The sequence below is a fragment of the Pteropus medius genome, unplaced genomic scaffold, assembly GCF_902729225.1.
Source record: "Pteropus medius unplaced genomic scaffold, Ma_sr-lr_union100, whole genome shotgun sequence".
NCBI lineage: Eukaryota > Metazoa > Chordata > Mammalia > Chiroptera > Pteropodidae > Pteropus > Pteropus medius.
Genome location: NW_024347793.1, coordinates 2,165,287 through 2,179,974, shown reverse-complemented (window position 1 = coordinate 2,179,974; position 14,688 = coordinate 2,165,287). Strand labels below are relative to the sequence as shown.

At 45.4% G+C, this 14,688-nt stretch overlaps 1 protein-coding gene across 2 annotated transcripts in view; it reads right to left on the bottom strand.

Moving 5' to 3' along the window:
- Positions 1 to 8,694, bottom strand: part of ADGRE1 (adhesion G protein-coupled receptor E1) — a 60,910-nt gene extending 52,216 nt beyond the window's left edge. For both annotated transcript variants that reach the window (XM_039878538.1, XM_039878539.1), the window contains exons 1-3: positions 8,575 to 8,694; positions 6,153 to 6,185; positions 958 to 1,104 (exon numbers count right to left, since the gene is read on the bottom strand). In XM_039878538.1, coding sequence (XP_039734472.1) covers positions 958 to 1,104; positions 6,153 to 6,185; positions 8,575 to 8,605 — 211 coding nt within the window. In that variant the 5' untranslated portion in view covers positions 8,606 to 8,694. The remainder of the gene's footprint in view (positions 1 to 957; positions 1,105 to 6,152; positions 6,186 to 8,574) is intronic.
- Between the last annotated feature and the right edge of the window lie 5,994 nt (positions 8,695 to 14,688).

Here is a 14,688-nt window from a genome sequence, read left to right as displayed (position 1 = left end):
GCTCTCTCCCAGCAAACTGCACCTCTCTTAAAGAGAAACTTGGAGTTGCCACTGTACACGAAGATAAGATCATGAGGTTGTTCATTCCAGCTCTGAAGTTGCCAAATATTAGAAATAACCCAAGTCAATAACAAGTCGATTAAATCTGGAGTTGACATAAAGAATAAGGTAACATGTTCCTTCATTTGACAAATATCTATGGAATACTCATAATGTATCGGGAACTGTACTGGGAATCAAAGACATAGAGTGGACAGAATCCATCATTTTATATATGGGGAATGTTAATTTCACCCCCAAATTTAAAATCCAGGGCCCAACAGCACTATCGAGTTCACTGAATAACCCATGAACTATAGCCCAAAGAAGGATGTTTGGGGCTCCCTGGGAATTACAATGATAGGAATGAGTTATCTTATTCAGCAGACTATAGCCACACAGTCAAATCCAGCCCACAACCTGTTTCTGGATATTGACAAATAGCATGATTTTTATTTTTATTTTCATTGGATGCTAGTGTCTAATCATTGGAAATTTCAGTGACCAGAATTTCATGATGGAAAGAAAGGAAGGAAATAAAGAGAGGGAGGGAGAGAGGGAAGAAGGAAGGGGAGGAAGGAAGGAAGGGAAGAAAGGAAGGAAGGAAGGAAGGAAGGAAGGAAAAGGAAGGAAGAAGGAAGGAAGGAAGGAAGGAAGAAGAAGGAAGAAGGAAGGAAAAGGAAGGAAGAAGAAGGAAGAAAAAAAAAGAAGAAGGAAGGAAGAAAAAAAAAAAAAGAGAGAGAAAGAGAGAGAGAGAGAGAGAGAAAGGAAGGTGGGGGAAGGGAAAGGAAGGTAGGGGGAGGGAAGGAGGAGGAAGAGGGAATTGTGTTTGGGTAAAAAGACAAAGTACCTACATCTACCAGCTTCCACATGATTTTCTACTAAATGCCGAAGGATGTTGAGGGGGTGTGAACTCACCATTGCATTCCACGCCTGGACCTGTGAACTGGTTCAGTCCGCTGCTGGACAGGAAGCCTCGTTTGCAAGTGCAGTAGTAACTTTCCGCAGTGTCGGTGCAGGTGGCGTAAGCTGGGCATGTGGTGCTGTCACTGCACTCATTCACACCTAGGCAACACAGAAGGAAGGGCTGGGGTCAGAGTGCCAAAGTGGGGCCGCAAAGAAAGCCAGTGTGGGAGGGCAAAGGTGATTGTTGGGGCTTGAATTTCGTCCCCCACAAAGATATGTCGAAGTCCTAAACCCTGAGAATGCGACCTTATTTAGAAACAGTGTAGATGACATTATGATGTAAGTTAAGAGGAGGTCACACTGGAGTAAGGTGGTCCCTTAGTTTGATATGACTGGTGTCCTTATAAGAAAAGGAGGAGAGGTACCGAGACATAAGCAGAGACCATGTGACGATGGAGGCAGAGATTGCAGTGATGCATCTACAAGCTAAGGAACACCAAGGATTGCCGGCAACGCTAGAAACTGGAAGAGGCACAGAAGAGATTCTCCCCGAGAGCCTTTAGAGAAAGCACCTTGACTTTAGACCTCTGGCCCCCACAGCTATGGGAGGATAAACCTCTGTTCTGTTTAATTTGTTGTAGCAGTCCTCGAACACTGACACTGCCACCAAAGGTGCTCATCGAGGACCTCGCAGACCCTAAAGCTGTCCTCCTCAAAGTGCAGGCCCTGGGCCAGTGGCATCGGCAGGAAGTTGAATGGAAATGCAAGCTCTCGGGCCCTGCGCCAGATCTACTGGATCAGAAACTGCATGTTAACAAGACTCTCAGGTGATCCGTGGGCCCTGGAAGCCTGAGACACGCTCACCCAGGCCCTTACTGCTCCAAGGGAAGTCTCCAAACCAGTCACCTCTGCCTCGCCTGGGATCCCCAGGGGAGCTCAGAAAATCAGATGTTGATTCAGCAGGTATGGGGAGGAACTTGAGATACATCCTAGCCGATCCAGCCCTGCGACTGGTGGTTTCACCTCTCTGTACCTCAGTTTACCTGTTTAGCCCTCACCCTCACAGCCAATGAGTTCCGGCCACATTGATTCTCTTTCCAAAATATCATTTGACATCTACATACTTCTCTCCACCTCCAGTTATGCTTGATACAGATCTTCCTCTGGATTGTACATTCCTATATACCCGTTATGCCCTGCAAACATCTTTAAATGCAAATTTGACCATCTGCCCCCATTCCTTCACATAACCTGCCCTGTTGCACTCAGAGTTAACGTCTGAATTACTGAGCATGACCCAAAAAGCCCCATGACCAGACCCAACCACATCTTTAAGCCTCATCTCATTTCAGTCTCCATTTCTAGCCTTCTCACCACAGGGCCTTGCATGTGCTGTTCTCTTTGTCTCTGCTTTACCTGGCCAGCTCCTACTCATTCATTCTTCAGGTCTTGCTTAAATGTCGCTTCCTCCAAGAAGCCTTCCTTGACTTCCTCATAGCTTCCTGTGCTCCTTTGTGACACTTATCACAATTATAACTGCTCAATTATTTATGTGATTACCTCTTCAGTGATCATCTCCTCCACCCCACTGTGAGCTCCAGGAAGACAAAGCCACAGGTAGAAGCAAGCTCCCAGGTGCTAAGGAAGACACTCATTGGATATTACAATTCCTATGTTCAATAGAATAACAGCTCCTCCAAAGATGACCACAGCTCAATCCCTGGATCATGTGAATATGTTATATGGAAAGGGGGAATTCAGGTTTTCAAATAGAATTACGATTGTTAATCAGCTGATCTTGAGATGGAGAGGCCATCCAGGATTTTCCAGGAGGAACCAATGTCATTAAAAGGGTCTTTATAAGTGAAAGATGAAGCCAGGTAAGGCAGAGTCAAAGTAATGTAATGCAAGAAAGACTTGACCAGCCATTGCATTGATGTGAAGATGGAGGAAGGGAGACATGAGCCAAGGAGTACAGCTGACCTCTAGAAGCTGGAAAACGCAAGAAAATAGATTCTCCCCAGAACGTCTAGAAAGAAACCAGCCCTGCCGACACCTTGATTTCAGCCCAATGGGACCCATTTCAGACTTGTGACCTCCAGAACTGAAAGATAATGTTTTTGTTGATGTAAGCCACAACATGTGTGGTCATTTGTTACAGCAGCAGTAGGAAACTGATACCATCCCCATTGTACGGATGTGGAAAACAGGCTCCGAGAGGTTACGTGACTTACCCTAGTCGAACCCCTAAGTGCATGACTTTCACTACTGCTACACTAGGAGATGTAGGTCTGAATGGAAAGAGAATAGATTTTCAGGCAATTTCTAAGAAAATTCTATGGAAAAATTTTTGCAATCAGTTGTTTCAAGTCCGCTGCCCTGGTGGACTGTGAAACAGCGCGCTGTGTCCATCTTACTTACTGCTGTGCCCTAAGGGCACAGAATAGTGCCTGGTGCATAGTCATTGTTCAGTCACAGAGACCTCACTGAGAAGGTCACATGTGAAGAAAGACTTGAGGCTATTTAAGGCAGAGGAAACAGCAAGTGCAAAGTCTCTGAAGATGATGCCTAGTGATTGCAGGCTGGAGTGGTTAGAGCAGAGTGGATGAGGGAAGGGTCAGAGGAGGTAATACGACCAGACTATGTAGGACCTGCTAGAGCATTGTAAGATTTCCGCGTTTTATCAGAGAGACATGGGAGCCATTGGAGAGTTTAGAGCAAAGGAGAGACAGAGCATGGCTTAAGTTTTAACATAGTCCTTCTGGTGGGAAAGATAAATTGCAGGGGGCCAGAGGCAGAATGACAAGCGGGAAAGCATCTGCACTGGTCCACGCGAGTGATAATGGTGGATACTACCCAGGTGGGCGCAGTGGAAAGCATGAAATTCTGGATGTATTCTGAATATAACACGAAGACTATTTGCTAATGGATTGGATAGCAAAGGAGAAAAAGAGGAGTTAATGACATTGCCAACATCAATTGGTAGGATGGAGTATCATGGGAAAGCTCTTTGTGAAAAGTGCCTTAAAAACATGAGATGAATTGTCATGATTAGAGTCTTGAAGATTCAGGCTTTTTGCCTCTTATGAATGTCTTGTTTAATTCCCTTCCCTGCCCTCAGATTGTATCTTCCTTCCATTTCCGGCTTCCTCTTTCATCTACAAAGGCAACATTTCGCTTTGCAGACTTCCGGCATATTACTACTTGCGGTCTCCCAATTCTGAACTTCCCAGTACTTCCTTCGTCTAGCTCAATCTCCCATAGCTCAAGTCCACTCCAAACCAGAATCACCACCCACTTCCCTGTGACTGGGCACCTGCCAACCTCATTTCCTGCCCTGTCCCAACAGCCATGCTCACCTTTGCTCAGTTCCTCAGATTCTTTCCAGTCTCAGGACATTTGTACCTCACCCTGCAGGTCTTGAGACTTGCCATCCTCCATAATCATATAAACCAATTTCTTATAATAAATCTTTCTATATGAATATACATAGATAGATGGTAGATGAGAAATAGTAGATAGATAGATAGATAGATAGATAGATAGATAGATAGATAGAGATAGATAGATAGATAGATAGATAGATAGATAGATAGATAGATAGATGATAGACAGACAGACAGACAGACAGACAGACAGACAGATGATAGATAGATGTAGATGTAGATGACAGATATAGCCATCCTATTGGTTCTAGAAAACCCTGACTATATAAACACCTACTGTATTCCAGGACTCTTCTAGGCATGGTGAATTCAGAAGTAGGACAAGACACAAAATTCCCCACCTTCACTGAGCTGATAGCCTAGAGAGCTGGGGGTAAGGAACATGATGTCAAAAATAGGGTAGTCGCTGAGAAGATGACACATGAGCTGAAACATAAAAAGATGAGGGAAGGAGCCATGTATGTATGTAGGGCAAGAGCATTCCAGGCAGAAGGCACAGCATGTGCCATGTGCAAAGGCCCTGAGGCAGGACCATGCCTGGTGTGTCGAAGGAACAAGAAAGCCTGTGTGGCTGGAACAGAGTGAGTGAGGGGCAGAGAGGGAGGGGTGAGGGCAGGGAGGGGATGGGGCAGGTCATCCAGGGTCCTTTGGGCTGTGGTGAGGACTTGGGCTTTTACCCCAAGGGAGGTGGGAGCCCCGGAGGGCTGTGGGCAGAGGAGGGACTGGACCTGACTCGGGTGCTCACAGGCGCCCTCTGGCGGCTGCTGGAAGGGCAAGGAGCTAGGAAACCAGGAAAGAGGCCACTTCAACAGTCCATCTGAATCATACCCGTGATGCTCAATCATGAGCAAAACGAGTTAACAGATGGTCACTTAATTGACCTAAGTAGAAAACAAGATTCAGAGAGGCAAAGAGACTTTTTAAAATATAATTAAAACTTCCATTTCATAGGCCCTTTTCATGCATTTTCTGCAGTCCCTATGATAATGCTTCAAGGTAATGTGACCAGGTCATTCTAGTTTTCCTAGGACCTTCCTGGTTTCAGCACTCAAAGTTCAGCGTCCCAGAAAACCACCCATCCCCACTGGTCTGGGGCAAGCCACAACAGTTGGCCACCCTACTTCAAGGTAACTGTCATGACTCTTTTGTAGATGTAAAGTTGTAGAATGGATGAACACCAGGAGGGAGTCCAGGGCACTTGGTCATTTTCCTAGCTATGCCCCCTAACTGGCTACCAGCTTTGGCCCAGCGGCAGCCCAGCCGATAAGAACCATAGAATTTGTTTCTCTAAGGAGGAGAAAAAGGAGGAAGAAATGAGAGAGAAGAGGAAGAGGAGGAGGGGAGGAGGTGGAAGAAAGGGAGGAGGGGAGGAAAAGAGGGGGGGAGGGAGGGGGGGGGAGGGGAGGGGGAGGTGAAGGGCAGGACGGGGCTAATTTAACTGAGCACTTACTGTGTTCCAAGTGCTGTTCTCAGCACTGCCTGTATCTTACCTCCTTTTTCCCTCATCAAAACCCTGTAGGACTCACTCCTGTCAGCCTCATTTTCATGGAAACTGAAATCCGGTGAGCACTGGAACCAAGATTCAAACTCAGAAAGCGTGATTCCAGAGCTCGGCTTTTAAGATCTCTGCATGGAGTGGCATTCTCACAACCACCCCATTAGGTGGGGGTCGTCACAACACCCGTTGATCAGATGACAAAACAGACAGCTGGAGGCACTTGCCCAAGGTGTCACTGCCTTTAATCCTGGGAAGTCTCTTACCAGAATTTGCCTGCATCAACCAGGGCAGCCAACCTTTAAACAAAGAAGAGAAGTCATCAGAGGCCTTTGGGACCCAGCCAGGAGCTGCCCTCTCACCCAGCCAGTCCCCATCTTTGTCTAAGTGCCAGCGATGGCGGTGGCGAGTGATGAAAGCAGGAGCGTGTATGTGAAGAGGAAGACATAGTCTCTTCCCAGGGATCTACCTACAGCAGCTCATGAGTGCTTCACGCCTTGCCAGGACAGGAGTGGAGGGATGGTAGCCACTCTTGGTACCACTTCACCTGGTGGACACACCCACCCCCAAGCTGCTTTGCTGACCTAGAAGCGGTGACTGACAGGGGCAGCGGGACGACAGCCCAGCTTGTCCCCTTGCCTCTGAGCAGGTCAGCCTCTCTGGTGCCACTCACTCCAGAGCTCCCCGTGGGTCGGGCTGTATGGAGCTGTTACCGGCTCTCAGGTTCCTGTGTTATGTGAGTCTGGGCTCAGTCCTCGGAACCCCCACAAAGATTTGCGTGGAGGTCTGACACTTGGAGAAGACAGAGCAGGCAAAGGGTAGCAAGCAGAAGCAATTTTATTGAGTAAGCAAAGTACACTTGTGAGAAAGTCCAAGCAGGAATTTCGAGAGAATCAAGTGCACTGAGAAATTGAGGGTCAGGGCTTCTGTGGACAGTAGGATTCCTTTGTCTTCCTTCTGTCCCTCTAACTCGAATGAGGCAAAGCCCCTGTGCCTTCCCCTGAACCTTCCTGCTCTTGGCCCTAGAAAATGAGGTCGTCACCCAAAGCCGTCAGGTATGGTATCTTGTACATTTTAGCGCTAAACCGGTCTTGGGACCTCGCCGACCCCTCACTGTCCTCCTTCCTCCAGCTCATATCTACCCATCTACCTAGCCTATCAGAGCGTCTCCTGATATCAGGGCCTTCTGAGTTCTTCAGAAACTAACCCAATGCAGATGGTTACCCTCATTTCTGTGCATTTTTGTTTCGTTTTTATCTTTGTTTAAGATGGTAATAATTGCTCGTTGTAAAAAAAAATATCTAGCGATGCAGTATATAAAATTAAGAGTGAAGATTTCCCCCTGCCCCACCCTTACACCCAGCAGTAACCACTATCCAAAGCTTAGAGTGAATCTTTCAAGGCTAGGTTCTGTTCATAAATTCAATCATGGAAAGATAGTATTAAACCGAAATAAACGTATGAATTCACATGATTGTCTTAACACACATATGATCGTGCAATACACAGTATACTGTGCTCTCCAACATAGTAGCTACTAAGTATGTAGGGCTATTTACACTTAAATCTATTAAAATTAAATAAAATGGAACATTCCTCTCCTCAGTCATAGTAGCCATATTTCATGGGACTAGAGGCCACTACAGGCCTAGGACATTTTCATCATCATGGAAAGTTCTATCACGACTTGTGTTTTCACCTAACAATGTGTCTTACTAATTTTTGTGTCTGCTTCCTCCTCCGTAAAACACGGGAAACAGGTCCACTGTCTGACAGCCGTGAAAACCCACCTTGTCACTTAGAAAAGGTCTCGCATTCTTAGATTGGAACCAATGACCAAAACTCACAAGGTATTTGAAGCACAGCATACAAGATAAACGAGGTCAAGACAAACTGACCCTAAAGAAAGAGAAATAAGAGAACAGACAGGAAGGCGCCCACGTCTCCTTGCTCAGGTCTCAGCACAAACATCACTGCCTCAGCACTGTCCTCCCTGGCCCTCTCCCTCAACCTAACCCCCGTCACACTCTATAACTTCTTCCATAGCACTTACACTACCCAAAACACTTTTGTCTGTGTGTTATTTGGGGCAACACAGAATAGTGATGAAGCGCATAGACTCTGGGGCAGACTGCCTGCTTTCAAATCCTAGCTCAACCCCTAACTAGCTAAGTGGTCTTGGGCACATGATTTTACCTTTTTGGCCTCAGTTTTCACCTTTGTAAAATGGGGCTATTAAAGACCCCACTATCAGAAGAATTTCTTGAAGATTGGATATGTTCTCTATTAGAGGAACTTAGATCAAGCCCAAGTGGGTGGTTGCTGTAACCATTAGTGGCTTTTTTCCTGCCTGCTCCCTCCAACGAGGAAGTCAGTCCTCTGACAGCGAGAATCTTGTCTGTTTGTTTGGTGCTGTCTTCAGTGCCTAGAACAGTACCTGGCACATTGAAGGTGCTTAGGAAATACATGTCGAATGAATGACTGTAAGAAAATTCTGCCCTGACAAGATGGAATTTCTGGAGATGAGTGATTTTTGTCAAAGGTCCCTCAGTGAAGGTGTCTACAGTGTCCAGCCTTGAATCATGATCTCTTAGCTGGACATGATCTCTTGGGGGCCCTCCCTTGCCCCTACAGCCTATTTCCAGGGCAGGCCTTCCCCAACTGTCCCCCATCCCGCCTCACACTCACCGCAGAAGAGGAGCAAGCTGAAACGCCACATTGTGCTGTTTCTGTCAAAGAGAAGAACCTTCTTCGTTCACAGGGTTTTCAATAAAGAGGGTGTCTGGAACGAGGCGGGGAGGAGCCAGAGTTGCTCAATTGCTGCCAGAGCACCACGGACCTTTGTGCTGCCACTGAATGAGGACACTGTGACAAACTCCTAGTTTTCTCCTTTCTCCACAGTGCAGAGGAGTTCCTCTGGTTGCTGGGCCATTATGTCTCTCTCTGTCTCTCTGATATCTCACTCTGTCTCTCTCTGTCTCTCTCTGTCTCTCTCTGTCTCTCTCTCTCTCTCTCTCTCTCCTCTCTTCTGTTCTCTTTCTTCTCTCCCCACCAACATCTGTCTCCCATTTCTCATCACCTTCTTTCCTTGCACCCAGTAATAAATGAGCTTCCACCCTCTGTCCCCCATGAAGCAAGCCCCAAGCTCGAGGGCCTCTTCACAGCCTGCCCCACAAAAATAACCATCTCTGCCATCATATACCAGGCACCATGCTAGACACATTGCTAACAAAATTTAATTACATTATCATGTCAATATCATAAAGTAGAAATAAAATTAAAAAGGAAATTGAGGCTTGGAGAGGAGGTGTGATGTATCCAAGATTACTTAGAGGACCCGAGATTTGAATCCAGAATCCTCTGCCTAAGTCTAAAGATTTAACCATCTCATCTTCCTTCAGCTCTCCACTGTATCTAATCACATCGCCCTCATCACCACCATGCAAAGCAACACTCCTGCCCCGTTCACAGCTCCCCAACCCAACATACACACACACACACACACACACACACACACACAAACATTCCTTGCACAACTCGCATTCATGTGGAGGTCTAGGAATGCCTCCATCTGGGTCCCCCAGAAGCAGACGCTGAGACCAGGATTCTAGTGAAAGTAGCTTCTCAAGGAGTGGGCTCAACAATAAGTAGGATCTGCTTCGTGGGACTGGAGTGACATCTGAGGAGTGGGTGTGTGTGCGAGGCCTAAAGCAGAGCCCGGCACACAGGAAATCTCCACGTGTTGGCTATTACGGTGATAGGACCTGGGATCAGACAAACCTGGGAGCGAATCCTATTCTGCGAGGTATGACCTTGGGAGGTGACTTGCCTCTCTGGGCCTCAGTTTCTTCATCTGTAGAATGGACATAACAATAAGTCGTGCCCTAAAGGATCATTGTAGAGGGGACACAATGTGGGCTGATATTGCCAGCCGGGAGGGACTGTCGGGACTTGTACTTTCTTCTGGAATCCTTGCTCAATGCGTCCAAGGGTGTGGACCCTAAAGGTAGACAGACCAACTCAGTAATTTCAACATATGTCCACAGATTCTTTGACCCTCCTCCCTTCAAGAGGGGAAATCCAAATTCTCTCTCCTTGAGTGCATGCTGGACTTGTCACTTGCTTTTAATAAAGAGTAAAAGGCAAACGTGACATCATGACACATCTGAGATTGTGACATCTGGGACATTTGAGGTCATAAGAGCCATTGTGGCTTCCTTCTTGCTCTTTCTTTCCAGGATCATTCGCAGGGCTGAAGGGAGCCAGTCACCATGTTGTAAGGATGCATGTGGGATGAGGTCTCTGGACAGCAGCTTCACTGCCACCTCATGAGAGACCTTGATACAGAACAATCCAGCTAGGCCACCTCCAGATTCCTGACCCTTAGACTCTATAGGAAATTTTTTATTGTTGTTTAAAGCCATTAAGTTTTTAGAGTAATTTGTTACATAGCAAGAGATAACTAACACACCAAAAGCAATTTTCCCCATCAGTAAAGTGAGAATAATAATTCGTAGGGCTTGAGGTTTAACTGATAAAAGTCACAAAATTCTGCCTGGCATAAATTAAATGTTCAATGGTTTTAGTTATTATTGTCATTATTATTATTATCCACTATGCTAAATAGTCATGGCTACTCACAGGAGAAGCCACAAACTTAGGGACTTAAAGCAACACAAATTTATTATATTACAGATCTGGAGATCAGAGTCCCAAATGAGTCTGATAGGGCTGAAATCAAGATAACAATGGGTCGTATTACTTCTGGAGGCTCTAGAGAAAAATCCATTGTCTTCTCCAGCTTGTAGAGGCACCCACATTCCTTAGCTCAGGGCCCCATCCTTCATCTGCAAAGCCAGCAGTGCAGCATCTTTAAGTCTCTCTCTCTCTCTCTCTCTCTCTCTCTCTCTCTCTCTCTCTCTCCTCTTCTCTCTCTCTCTCTTCATGTTTCTCATTCTCTTGGCCATGATATTGATATAGATAGATAGATGACAGATGATATAGATAGATGACAAATTATAGATAGAGATAGATGATAGATAGCTAGATAATTGTAGATAGATGATAGATAATAGATAGTTGATAGATAATTGATAGATGATTGATAGAGATATTGATAGATGATTGATAGAGATATTGATAGATGATAGATAGATAGATAGATAGATAGATAGATAGATAACAGATATCTCTGTCAACCTTTCTTGTTCTCACCCTCTGTATTTCTCTCTCTCATTCTTTCTCTCTCTGATCCTTCTGTCTTCCTCTTAAAAGGACTCTTGTGATTGCTTTAGACCCACTTAAATGACCCCGGATCATCTCCCCAGCTCCAGATCCTTAATCTTGTCTTCAAAGCCACTTTTACCATGTAGGGTCACATATTCATAAGTTCAAGGGATTAGGGTGTGGACAATGTGGGGTGGGGAGCCTCATTATTTTATCTACCACAGATGGGGACTGGGGTCCTGATGAGTGAGGACACAGATGCCAATCAGCCTTCAAACCCAGAAGAGGTGACCAAGGCTATAAAATCTTTTCAGCAGAGATCTTGAAGGGACAAGGACAGGCATAAGGGGAGACGAAGGAGAAAAAATATGGTAGAAGAAACACACAATTGCTTGCAGAATCCTAACCACCTCATTTTGTTCCCAGCAAAGGGAAAATCTAGTGTGCTCCAGATTGAAAAAGTCAGGCCGAAGGAGCCCCACAGACATCGTTTATCATCTCACTGAATGTAGAATTCCAGGGCAGTCTTACCCAACTTGACCATGTCCCTCCATGCTCTAAATCCCCCATGGCTCCCCATTATCTTAGGGAGTTAATGAGTCCAGGCTCATTAACATCACTGAAGACCCTGCCTAATCTTACTCTGGTCTCACCCTCTGGCCACGTTGCTCCCCACCCCCAAAGCCCCAGTCATCCTAGACCACCTGAAGACCCTCTTGTGGGCCCTGTCCAGCCACCCATTAGGAGCTGGAGCACCCATCCCCCAGCAGCTAAGAGCATTGCCTGCTAACAGCTCACAGCTTTCCCTCTCCAGGGAACAGTCCAACAGCTGCACACTCCCTCAGACCCAGCCCACAGCCAATAACAGATGGTCACAGAGGGGCAAAAGGCCAGCCCTTGCTCCAAGAGGAGATCAATTCAGTGGTATCTTCAGGCTCCAGGGCTGGGAGCATGCTGAGCTCCTATCTCTGTCCTGCCCTGCTTCTCTCACTCTTTTCTGCTAAATACCCTCCTGCAATAAACTCTGTCCCCAACCATCCTCGTGACAGGGTCTGTTTCCAGAGTGGCCTAAGAACCCCTCCCAGCCATTAAGCACTTAGCCAGACCCCAAGTGTGCCATGGGCAATCACCTTAAATTTTATGCATCCTTCCAGGAAGCCTTCCTTGGCTCACATTCCAGGGTAATGGACCTCCTCTGTGCTCCCCCAACACTGACACTCAATATGATCTACGCTTGTTTGAATGTCCATTTCCTTCCGAGTGTCCTAGGGCAGGAAAGGAATTTTATTGGCTGTTGTATCCTAGAAAATAAAAAAACAAATGACAAAGAAAGAGAGACTGATGAATCTCCTGATCTCCTGACCCTCTTCTGCATCGAGAAAGAAGACCAGAGATTTGAGACGGTGGCGAAGGGCAGCAGCTGCCCTCCTGCTAAGGAGAAGGGACAGGGTGCTGGGAGGGAAGCAGTTAGTGAGGGGCAGAGCCACTTCTTCCTCAGAAGGATTCATAGTTATCCTGGGCTCCTGAGAGTCATGGCAAGCAGAGGTAGTTAGTCTACGGTCCCCTAGGACCGTCCCCAGTTACAGTCGTCCTCATAGCAGACTTATTACAATGAAAAGATACAAAGCAAATCGACAAAGGGGAGCAGCGCCTAGGTTGTGGTCCAGGGGAAACCAGACATGGGCTTTCCGTGGTTGCCCAGGGCCAGGGTAGAGGAGGGACAGATCACAGCAGGGCTAGAGGACATCAAGGGGGATGATGGAAATGCTCTGTATCCTGACTGTGACAGAGGTGGTCACAACCCATCAATTTTGATACTATAAAAGCAATTGTAGTACAGAAATAATACTTCAACAAAGTTGACAAGATTGGCTCCAAAATAGTGTCCACCATTCTGCTCATTTTATTGGGCAGTAAGGGACCAAATGGTTCTATGCTCCATAAAGGGAGCAAACTACATGCCTTTTGAGTCTCTCTATTGAACTGTGGTCTCTTACATTTGTTTTCAGAGAGAGCTGACCTCATTTTACAATGACAAATTCCTTTGACCTTAAAAAGCTAAGAAACTCATCTAAATCTATACTTTCTTAAAAATAAAAATGAAATAACAAAACCGGTAGAGTTTCTCAACTGCACCCTGACTGATAAGAAATACTTCTTGGAAGTCCTTCCTCATCGATGGTTGCAGTTGGGCCATGCTCTTTTGAACCTACACAGCTTCCTGCTATTGCATGAACTTGTAACCATTTGCTTTCCATTCTTGGAGCAGATCCCTGGTATTTGCAAGCACTGCTCTCCTTCTGCAAATTTCTGCAGAAACTTGCTTTCTTGCGTGGTTTTAGCTATCGTTGCATCTCATAGGGCAGAAGAAACAGCTAGAGGAACTGTTACCCTAGACCTCAGAAGTAGAACCAGAAGAGGATGTGCAAATGCAGACGCTTTGAGAGAAAAAGAATAAATCATCATATTTGCTCCCCAAACACAGGGCCTCCGGGCGCCCCAACCCTGCAAACAGATGCTAGAATTCGAGGCAAGTGGATCTCTGAAAATCTAGATAAGAAAGAAATGGCCTTCAGACCAAAGCCTCTGAGAAAGAAAAAGGTTCTGGAAGGAGAGGGACCCCAGAAGTCTATAGTCTAAGTAAGGGGCAATATATTCTGTGAGCTTAGAGACAGGCTTTTCTGGTAGATGGAATGTGTTTCATTGTATTCATTTGCTGGGGCTCCGAACAAAATTAATAGTCTCAGTGGCTTAAACAACAGACATTTATTGTCTCACAGTTCTGGAGGCTAGAAGTCCAAGATCAAGGTATTGACAGGGTCGGTTTCTCCTGAGGTCTCTCTCCTTGGATTGTAGATCCTGTGTGCTCTCGCATGGTTGTCACTGTGCGTGTCTGTGTCCCAATCTCCTCTTCTTATAAGTTGGATTAGAGCCTACCTCAGTGACCTCATTTTATCTCTCTTTTTTTGTATTTAATCAAAAAGCTGATCATTTTTCTTATAGTCTTTCTCCATAGTTGATGTCACATTTTTTAAATTACATAATAGCTTTTTAATTAACATAATAAATCCAGAGGTATTTTTTATTATCCTGTTCAGCTGTTTTTCAATTGTGGTATAAAATTGACCATCTTACTATTACATACATATATATATATATCTTCTCTAGATATTCATAATGGTAATCACACGCCAAAGATTCAGAACATTAAACAAGAAGGACAAGAGAGAAAATGCACAAAACTCAACCAAAATTTAAAAAAAAAAGACACACAAGGACAAGGAAGCAATGGAAACACCAAGCTACCAAAAAGCAAAAGATAAAATGGCTATAAGAAAACCTCATGTTTCAATAATCACCCTAAATGTAAATGGACTGAACTCAACAAAAACAAGGCACAGAGTTGCAAATTGGATCAAAAAAAAAATAAAACCCAACTATATGCTGCCTCCAGTAGACACATCTCAGTTCCAAAGACAAATACAAAGTGAAAGGGTGGAAAATGATATTTCAAGCAAATAGCATTCAGAGAAAAGCAGGAGTAGCAGTACTGATATTGAAAGAAGTAGACTTCAA